The following is an 11,449-nucleotide window of genomic DNA, read 5'->3' as shown; positions in this document are numbered from 1 at the left end:
CTACTTCTCCTGAGACGGTGGCGTGACATTGGCACGAGGAAACATTGCAGCTTCGCCAAACAAAAGAAACTTCACTATTACTTGTCTAAATAAATAATTATTGTTATTCTGCCAATGCAAATGCATGTGTAAATACTTTTATTTTAATAAAGTTCATATTTTGACCTGTATTACTTACAATAACATAATATTTCTTTTTCCCATTTAAATTTCGATAGTCCGAGTTTTCGATAGTTCGAGATGGTTCCGGTCCCGTTCACCTCGAACTATCGAGACTCTACTTTATTCCCATTCCAATCACATGTGGAGCATGGGAGGAATTACAGCTTAAAACATTTTTGGCTGTCAATTTGCTTTAGATGAAGAGGCGCACGTATGAGTACAATGATGGTTCTGTAGCCAACTACAGACATTTTTCCATGAAGGTATTGACCATCTCAGAGTGGTATAAGTGTACTAACACTTATGGCGATTAATTTTGAAATAATAAACAGTGTACTCATTTTTTTCATCTTTCTCATTGTATATTGGCTAGAGACGGTCAGAACTCCTAGTCTGGGAAATATTAGTATACAATGGTAAGGTTTTTTGCTTGAAATACTAATTCTCATTGCTTTCTTTTACAATAAAAGAAAATTATTGCACACTGCAGAGTACTCCTACAGCAGTGGCCGATGAGGCTGTGTACACTCACTGGAAGTACTTTTTCGATATTATACTTTTTTATACTTTGTAGTTTCCTCAAGAGACACAGGACTCATGAAATTTTGGAGCATACATGTTCAGTATGTTGTTGCAGGTTAACTTAATTCCAGTGAAAATGCCCAGAAGCTTTATGGCCGCTGTGTCATCCAGCGATGCATTATCACTGAAGCTACATGTCATCATCTTCGTTTTGTCTTCGTTAATTTTCATATTGTTCAAGGTAACCCAAGCCTTGTTCTGACTGGATAGGACTTCTGCTGGGTGAATAGCATGAATGACACACTCCATTTCTGAGAACATCGTTGTGTCATCTGCAGACTTTCTAGTGCTTTATACTCTTCGTCATCTTAACCCTGACTTGTATTCGTAACTAAGCCAAGTAGTCCTGTTTTCATTGACCTGCCCTTCTAAAAGCCATACTGTGAACCATAAACTAAGTTATTTCCTTCAAAATAACTCAATAATTGATCTTTCATTATGGACTCTATTACTGTGGCTAGTACTGGTGTTATAAAGGGGTATCCTGTAAGGAACGTAACTTTCGTGAATGATAATGTCGCTGTAAGTCTGGCGAAATATACTTCTTGACTGAAAATTCCCAGAGCCAGTATTCATAGAATTCTGAAAGAAGATATGCACCTTTTGGGCTATAAAATTCAACTAACACCAGAAATGAAGCCAAACGATCACGAAAGGCCCACTGGCTGCTTGCAAATTTCATCAAAAATATTATGTTGACTGATGAGGCTCATTTTCTGTTAAACAGCTTCATGAACAAGCATAGCCGCAGAATTTGGGGCACAGAAAACCGTCTAGCAATTGTAGAGATACCATTAAATCCAAAATGAGTGACTTCGTGATGTGGCATTTGGGCTGAGGGAGTAATTGGGCTTTACTTTTCCAAAGATAATGCCAGAAACGCATTAGCAGTGGGCGGCGAACGCTACCGCAATAGCTTAAGAGCGTTTTAATGCTCTGAACGTTTGTGTGAATGCTCAAGAGCTTTGATTTCAGCAAGATGGCGCAGTCTGTCACACATAAATTGCAACAATGGATTTATTACAAGGAGGGGTAGGGGTAGTGAGAGAGGGGCAGGAAGAATTGATGGGCAGAGAAAGTGGAGAGGAAGAGATGGACCAAGAGATGTGCACATTATACATCACACCACACACACACACACACACACACACACACACACACACACACACACAAACTCACACACTCACTCACACTCATACACACACACACACACACGCACACACACACACACACACATTTGTAACATAGCTCCAATAGGAGCAGAGATATGGACAAAACTGAGTTTTTTCAGCCAGTGACATGTAGGCTATGCTGCCCAACAGGCATGATGTGTGGGAACTGTATCGACCTGCCTAATCGACCTGCTTTGTAGGGCAGCGCACACATCAGTGGCAGAAAAGTTGTCAAACAGCTGATGCATAGGCTGCCCTGTACGACCTGTCTTGTGGTATAATAGTGTCAGCCTGCTTCATTGATCTCTTTTCCAGGAGATGGGTTGTCCCCACTCCTCTTTAACCTGGTACTGGACAAGATTATCAAGATGTAGGAGAAAGAAATACCTGGAATGAATATGACAACAAAGGACAAACGAATCAATATAAAATGCCTTGCTTTTGCTGATGACCTAGCAATAAATACGTGGACTCCCAAGGAAGCCAAACATGCTATTGAGAAACTTCATGAGGTTGCCATCAAAACTGGACTCCAAATTTCTTACGAGAAAACACAATTCATTGACTCCAAAAGTTCAAATCTGAAACCACTTGCAATGAAATATGGTGACATCAACAAGTTAGGTACTTCAAGTACTTGCGTGAAACGATCAGCAACACTGGCAACGAAAAAGTAGCTCACAAAACACGAGCAGAAAAATTGCGTAAAGTTTATACAATGACCTGGAACACATACAATAAGAAATCGCTATCCACCCAATCCAAACTTCACCACCATCATACAGTCACTCTTCCAGAAGCGCTCTATGCAACTGAAACAACATCATTAACCATCAACATTAAGAACACTGAGAGAAGGGAAAGACAAATACTTACGAAAATATTTGGACCCAATATTCAAGATGGTATCTGGATGCGCAAAAGCTCTGAAGAACTGTACGCAAAGACTGAACTTTTCGTGTCAGTTGCATGGAAATGACGATTGAAACTCTACTGACATTTAGCAAAAATGGACGCCTGTAGAATGACCAAGAAAATCTTTCTTATCATCAAAGGAACTCGCCAAACCAGAGCACACTGGCTAACAGAAAGCCAAAATGACCTCACGGAACTCAGTATTGACCCACTTGGAACCACATGGACTGCGTACAGACAAAATATCAACTCTCATAAGTTCACAACCAAACACTCGACGGAAAAGAATCTGAAATTGAAAAACGCATGGACATGAGAAAGAAGACAGACACATAGTGATAGGATGAGGAAGTTTTGGGAAGAAAAGAAGAACAAGAAAGCTAAGAAGACCAGTGCTAATTAATGGTTCGTGTGCTCCTCAGAAGGCGAAACGAATAAATAAGAAATAATATTCGGCTGTAGATGACTCAAGAATATCCACAGTCAAATATGATACACACTGGGTGATCAAAAACCTGTATAAATTTGAAAACTGAATAAATCACGGAATAATGTAGATAGAGAGGTACAAATTGACACATATGCTTGGAATGACATGGAGTTTTATTAGAACCAAAAAAATACAGAAGTTTAAAAAATGTTCGACAGATGGCGCTGGACAGCAAAACGTCAGTGACTGCGCGTGACAATCGTGTATGAAAGGAGCTGTAATGAGAGAGAGAATCAGATGCGTCAGCAGTCGCAGCATGTTGACGTTACCTGAAAAGGAGCTTTTAGTGAAGCTGTATTATCAGAATGGGGAATGTGCTAGTTCAGCGTTACCATCCTACCGCCATATGAAGGGGATTTAAACGGGTAAAGGTCCATTGACAAATGCAGCTGTGGCGAGAATGATTTCGATGTTCGAAGCCACGGGTTGTTTAGACGGTAGATCCCTTAGTGGCCGACCGAGCACAAGGCGTAATGCTGCTCATGGTTTTCTGCTTATGTTTCTTCGATCCACAATCCATGTAAAATATTGTGGGCATGTGGAAGGATGAAACAATAAACGTGCTACTTATTGTTTCACTGAGATGTCATTTTAAGCTAAATCATACTACCTCAAAATTTACTTGGTGCTATGTGGAGAAACATTATGAATCCTTATTAGCTTTAGCATCAGCAGATACCGTCACCAATCAGAAATCATTGTTGTGGAAGTATTTGTACAAGTGAATCAAACCCCTCATCACTCTACCATCCTTACAGACACAATACTTGGAAATTTCGTCCTTCATTTCTGGAAATAGGCAAGAAAAAGTTTGCAGTTGATACTTCAGGCTGTGGTCAGGTAGGTCATAAGATAATATTTGCGAGTAGTTGGACAACAGATGGTAGCACCTATTAGTCTGCACATTTTAAATGTGTAGAAAAAAGTTGACCTATCAAAAAAGTACAGAAAAGTGCAACTAAAACATAAGTAGTAGTAGTATTTATTTCATTTTGACTTTGGTCAATAAGTTAATTATGGACATTTTATCAGCAAGAACTCAAAGGATACAGTGCCTAAAATTCCTAACTCATGTCAGAATTTATGTAACATCATATAACAACTGTAAACAATTTTTATCAACAGTAACATCACAGAAACAATGCAAATAAGTCAACAGCAATATAAGATAAATATCCTGCAACATCTCTTTACAGTGAGGAATTAACTTTACTTTTCTGTGGTAATATTACGAATATTTTGACATTTCTTTGTACAAAATGCATATAAGCTTATCATAGAAAATACGTTGTAACATATTTTGACATACATGAATAACATTAAAAATAGCTTTCTTGATACACAAAATTCTCTAGGTGTATTTAAATGAAAATAAACTATCACATAACAGATTCTTTGACTTACATCAGCCAATTTAACTTTTAACAAACGTATTTGATAAAGGTCTCATAATTAATTATACATTACCCTTGATCTAAAAATTCCTCATTTTTCTGTTGGCAAAATAATGGCTGTATTACTGTATGCTGTATTTGGACTTCCTTGTCCATTATAGGATGCTTGTACAGTTCTTTATCGATACTGAATGATCATTTGATATGTATCTTATACAATATATACTATTCTTCAATATATTAATGTACTTAACAACAGTATCACATATATGGACGGAATTATATGTACATTTAGAGCTTTCTTAAACTAAGCTGAAAAATTCTGTAGGACAGGATATAATTAGAAAATGAAGTATCACATTAATATTATGAGATAATGAAGCATCACATTCATTAAGTGTTAAACTAAACACCTGTTTCAAAATGTTATGTTACAGATAGGTTTTGTACATTATATGTGCATATACTGCAACTGGCATAGCAAGATATGACAAAATGGCACTACTGTGTTAACAAAGGAATTTATGTAGAAAAGTATCATGGAAGGGATGTTTATATTATCCCTATTAGAAACATTCGATACATTACTCCGTTCTAGCCCCAACAGAAATTATTTACATTACTTCACAGACATAGAACTGTTAACAACCTAAATCTGTCAGCATCTTCAGTCATCCACATTATTTCAGGCTCTGGAGAGTTTTCGAGATGTTTCGTAGTACCTGTTGTGGTACTACTTCTGAGAGAACAGTTGCAAAGTTTGGGTGGAATACAAGGTGCCTGAACATTGATTTCGCGTGACATCTGCAAAAAAAAGTGACGATATTAGTATATTTCTTGTGTAAAATTTGGAAGTTAGAGTTTATGTATCTTATAATGTCAATACATATCTACATTTCCATATCATACTACTGGTAACATGCAGACATGGATGTAATCGTCAGATCAATGGATTCATTGTCGCACTGGAGAATGAAATATACAGTAGGATCAAGTAGTAGAGTTGACATGCATGGGAGAGAAGACTCACTTTCTGTTTACGTACTTGCTGATATGTGGCGGAAACAATCTGTTAGTAGTGAGTTAGTAGTTATAGAGGAAAGCAATGCTACAAATTCGCAAATTTTAGGAAGAAATTTTCTCACCGACTGGCTGTGCTGAATATGTGAAGTTTCATGAGCATAGTACAGTTTCTTATATGATGTGCATGCCAACGAGTTAACGAAAAACTGAAAGGTGGAAGTGATAGACAGATTAACGACAACAGCGTGTGGAGTTTTTGATGCTATTCAGACACTTTTACACTAAAAAGGCAAGGTGTGTCTCCTTCGATATTGCTTTAGAACGGTTGATGCATGAAAGAAGTATGAGAGAAGCAGCATAACTAAAAACAGGCATCAGTTTATTGTGAAGCAGTTTCACGCTTTTAGTATAGTTTGCCTAAATCCCCTGTGTTATGCTTGCAGGTTAAATACATCATGCCAACGAATCGAGCTTCTTGGAGTGAAGGTGATTTGAGAAATGTGGTGAACGCTGCAATGAGTCAGAAAAATTCAGTGAGGATAAATGTGTAGAATGTCTGGAATTTTACTCTGAAACCCTATCTAAAGCTGAATGATTACAGTATGTAATGTGCAAACGGTAGTTGCGAGAAGATATTTCAGTTTATGACAATATGTGTGCCCTTTGTGGAAGAAATTAAAAGAAACAGCAAGAAAAATTACAGTTATACAAAAGAAGAAAATACTTTCTATCTTGTAATTTCTAAGTGTTATTCTGACATCTTCATTGTTTCCATTGGCTTGAAATTGTAATACAAGCTTCTTAAGCCAGTTGTAAACCAGTAGGCAAAACTTGCCTTGATAATGAAATGAACTGGTTCCAGAGCACAACCAAGAGCCGTCTCTTCTACCCATGGTGCTTCAGCTTAACTACCATAGGAGGAGAGCTGGCAGAATAGAATCTTATTAGAAACTTCTTAAAATTCCGATTTCAATGATGTGTTTGTAGAAGCAATCTTTCTTCAAAAATGGGTAATGAGTGCCAAACATTTGGCAACCATTTATATTTTTACATATGCACTTTAACAGGATTTAGACAATGTTTTCGAAATGTGCAACATCACTCCTCACTTTATCGTACAAAGCTTCGAGAACAATGAAGCATCCTCGCATTTTCCTTTCCTTGATTAAAATCCATTCATAGGACAGACACAGGAGAGAAGTTTTTGTATATGCTACGACAGTCTTGAAGTAACCACCACATCCATATCATTAGAGCATTAGAAATTGTTGAAACTGCTGGATCAAATAAAATTAGAAGCTGCTATAAATTAATAAAGTAAGACTTTCGGTGAAACTTGCTTCCTGTACTTTTGGTTAATTCCCATTCCCAATAGCTGCTTATATGTGTCTGGCGCTATTAGTCTGAAATGCCAATTCATTTAGAGGTGTAAGTAACAAGGGCAGTCATTCTTGGCATAGTCTTAGATATTATAGCGTCTCCTAAATTTCCAAAATTTGCATCAACACAGCTTCAAATGGTTCAGATGGCTCTGAGCACTATGGGACGTAACTTCTGAGGTCATCAGTCCCCTAGAACTTAGAACTACTTAAACCTAACTAACCTAAGGACATCACACACATCCATGCCCAAGGCAGGATTTGAACCTGCGACCGTAGCGGTCGCGCAGTTCCAGACTGTTGCGCCTAGAACCGCTTGGCCACTCTGGCCGGCCAACACAGCTTCCCCTGGTAACTGTTTGAGCTCTGTGCCAGTACATGTAAGTCGCATACATTGGTAAGAGCTGAGTACTATGAATAACGATACCAGTGAGGTGCACTCATTATACTCAAGAGTAGTTAAATATTACTATGTGCAGAAATTAGTGCTATAGTAACAAGACGTCCCGTTTCCGTTAGCTGAAGATGGAGGCAGAGGTCGGACTGTTTGCAATAAACCCTGGTCAATTATATTAACATACTTTGTCTTATTTTGAAGCTATTTTTCGTATTTTTGCCTCAAAGGTGAAGCGACAACATTTTTTTTTGTAATCACACATTGTTACCAGCGGTATATAAAAGGTGGACTGAAAGTCACAAAGGAGATACAACTACGAATAACGTTTTTTATTATTGCACTGTAGAATAGTAGGTAAGAGCAGGAATAAAATTTTGTTAAAAGCGAAGAGAGACGTTCCTAAGTCTGCTGGCTATGCAACGGTGTCTTCTAGATCTGTATCTACATACATACTCCGCAATCCACCATACGGTGCGTGGCGGAGGGTACCTCGTACCACAACTAGCATCTTCTCTCCCTGTTCCACTCCCAAACAGAACGAGGGAAAAATGACTGCCTATATGCCTCTGTACGAGCCCTAATCTGATCTTTGTGGTCTTTCCGCGAAATATTAGTTGGCTGCAGTAAAATTGTACTGTAGTCAGCCTCAAATGCTGGTTCTCTAAATTTCCTCAGTAGCGATTCACGAAAAGAACGCCTCCTTTCCTCCAGAGACTCCCACCCGACTTCCTGAAGCATTTCCGTAACACTCGCGTGATGATCACACCTACCAGTAACAAATCTAGCAGCCCTCCTCTGAATTGCTTCTATGTCCTCCCTCAATCTGACCTGATAGGGATCCCAAACGCTCGAGCAGTACTCAAGAATAGGTCGCATTAGTGTTTTATAAACGGTCCCCTTTGTTACGCCCAAATATTTAATCGAAGTGACTGTGTCAAGCGCTACACTATTAATGGAGTATTCAAACATTACGGAATTCTTTTTCCTATTCATCTGCATTAATTTACATTTATCTATATTTTGAGTTAGCTGCCATTCTTTTCACCAATCACAATTCCTGTCCAAGTCATCATGTATCCTCCTACAGTCACTCAACGACGACACCTTCCTGTACACCACAGTATCATCAGCAAACAGCCGCACATTGCTATCCACCCTATCCAAAAGATCATTTACGTAGATAGAAAACAACAGCGGACCTACCACACTTCTCTGGGGCACTCCAGATGATATCCTCACTTACGATGAACTCTCACCATCGAGGACAACGTATTGGGTTCTATTACTTAAGAAGTCTTCGAGCCAGTCGCATATTTGGGAGCCAATCCCATATGCTCGTACCTTAGTTAGGAGTCTGCAGTGGGGCACCGAGTCAAACGCTTTCCGAAAGTCAAGGAATATGGCATCCGTCTGATACCCTTCATCCATGGTTCGCAAGATATCATGTGAAAAAAGGGCGATTTGCATTTTGCAGGAGCGATGTTTTCTAAAGCCGTGCTGATGCATGGACAACAATTTCTCTGTCTCAAGGAAATTCATTATATTCGAACTGAGAATATGTTCGAGAATCCTGCAACAAACCGATGTTAAGGACATTGGTCTGTAATTTTGAGGATCCGTCCTTCTACCCTTCTTATATACAGGCGTCACCTGCGCTTGTTTCCAGTCGCTCGGGACTTTACGGTGGACAAGAGATTCGCGATAAATGCAAGCTAAGTAAGGAGCCAATGCAGTAGAGTACTCTCTGTAAAACCGAATTGGAATCCCATCAGGACCTGGTAATTTAATCAGATGTCAACACGGGAGGCCTGAAGTATAAACAAGCTGGAAGATCGTTTTTTCAGACTATGTGACAGGGATGCCAAGACAATTACTCAGAACTGTGACGACTGTGCTGAGCAGACATAAAGCTCTACTGTAGCGAAGCTAAAGTTAGTAACTTCAGTTAAAGATGCCATAAGGACGCCATTCAGGACACAGACTTCGTATAAAGAAGGGCTCTGAAACATTGAAGTTACATACCAGAGCACCCAACAGCACTGACGAGCTCAGAAAACGAGAACAAATTCAGTCACCAGAGAGAGAGATAGGGGGGGGGGGGGAGAAGAGGATTCAGTTATCTGCCTGCCATAAAACCTCTGGTCCCCTCAAGCCCTTTATCAGGGTGAGGATACTCCATCTGCAACACAGATACTGATGGAAGACTAGCTTTGTTAAGTTGCAGGAAGCTCAGGTTAATTTAACAACTGTCTACAAGCTGCCACCAACTTGGAGTCCATTTATGCAAGTCTGGAGCCATCTGTCTGCAGAGGGGACTTCTGATGTGCAAGCTGCGGTGCTGCCGGTCACAATGGTGACTGACTGAGGATGGGGGCCAGGCCGATCTTCTGTGGATGAAGAACTGGGCTGCCTATCTACAAGCTGCTCAACCTCGGCTCTGGGCGCCTGAGTCACCACTATTGGGGTAGTACGAGGGTCAATCCAAAATAAATGCACACTATTTTTGTAAAAATACAGTTTTCATTCTGCATGTGTGAAAGTTTTACAGTGTTTAGATACATCCTTTCCGCTTGTTTTCAAACTTAGTTCAACGTGTTCCCGTGAGTGGCGCTGTCACAGCATGTCTTCAAGATGGCTGCTACACTTGGCGTTCGTCAAAGGCAACGTGCTGTCATAGAATTCCTGTGCTGTGAAAACGAGACAGTGGGAAACATCCACAAGAGGTTGAAAAAGGTGTATGGAGATGCTGCTGTCGATCGCAGTACAGTTAGTCGGTGGGCAAGCAGGTTACGTGATGAAAGCGGGCACAGCAGTATTGAGGATTGTCCTGGCAGCGGCAGGCCTCGTACTGCACACACTCCAGACAATGTGCAGAGAGTTAACGGATTGATGACTGCTGACAGACACACCACAGTAAACGAATTGTCACGCTACGTCGCAGAATACTGAAAGTGTTGGCGTTAAAAAAGGTTTGTGCCAGGTGGCTTCCCAGGATGTTGACAGTGGCTAAGAAAAAAAAACAAAAAAAAAAACGGTATGCAGCGGACTTTTGGAAGATTACGGGAATGGTGGAGATGAATTCCTTGGAAGAATTGTGACAGGTGATGAAACATGGCTCCATCATTTTTCACCAGAAACGAAGAGGCAGTCAGTGGAGTGGCATCATGCAAATTCACCCAAGAAAAAAAATTCGAAACCACACCTTCTGCTGGAAAAGTTATGGCTACAGTGTTTTTTGATTCCAAAGGACTCTTGCTTCTGGACATCATGCCAAGTGGAACCACCATAAATTCTGATGCATATGTGACGACACTGAAGAAACTTCGAGCTCGACTGAGTCGTGTTCGACCACACCGGCAAAAGCAGAATGTTTTGCTGTTGCACGACAATGCACGGCCACATGTCAGTCAAAAAACCATGGAAGCGATCACAAAACTCTGATGGACAACACTGAAACACCCGCCTTACAGTCCTGACTGGCTCCATGTGACCATCATCTCTTTGGAAAACTGAAAGACTTTCTTGGTGGAACAAGGTTTGAAGATGATGACTGCCTTGTGCACGCTGCCAAACAATGGCTCCAACAGGTTGGTCCAGAATTTTACCGTGCTGGTATGTAGGCGCTGGTTCCGAGATGGCGTAAGGCAGTTGAGAAGGATGCAAATTATGTGGAGAAATGAAAATATTGTTCCTAAAGTATGTCTCTACACACTGTAAAACTATCAAACACGTAGAATAAAAGATGGATTAAAAAAAAGTGTGCATTTCTTTTGGAGTGACCCTCGTACAAGCACTGCCTTACCGGATGTATTACTGGCACTGCCACTCAGGCTGTTCTTTGTGTTGCTGGTGAGTCTCAGCAAGTTCGTTGCTGGACACTGACGAGCTACCTCGCACTTTCAAGCAGTGCAGACTCAGCACGGCTGCTAGGCAGT

At 40.2% G+C, this 11,449-nt stretch overlaps 1 protein-coding gene across 1 annotated transcript in view; it reads right to left on the bottom strand.

Moving 5' to 3' along the window:
- Positions 1-4,331: 4,331 nt before the first annotated feature.
- Positions 4,332-11,449, bottom strand: part of LOC126416418 (TOG array regulator of axonemal microtubules protein 1) — a 63,243-nt gene continuing 56,125 nt past the window's right edge. The window contains exon 6 of the mRNA XM_050084138.1: positions 4,332-5,519. Within this exon, the coding sequence (XP_049940095.1) occupies positions 5,396-5,519 (124 nt within the window). The 3' untranslated portion in view covers positions 4,332-5,395. The remainder of the gene's footprint in view (positions 5,520-11,449) is intronic.

The sequence above is a fragment of the Schistocerca serialis genome, chromosome 8 (genome assembly GCF_023864345.2).
Source record: "Schistocerca serialis cubense isolate TAMUIC-IGC-003099 chromosome 8, iqSchSeri2.2, whole genome shotgun sequence".
In the NCBI taxonomy this organism is placed as follows: Eukaryota; Metazoa; Arthropoda; class Insecta; order Orthoptera; family Acrididae; genus Schistocerca; species Schistocerca serialis.
The sequence above is the reverse complement of the archived record's forward strand: the minus strand, read 5'-3'. Positions and strand labels throughout refer to the sequence as shown.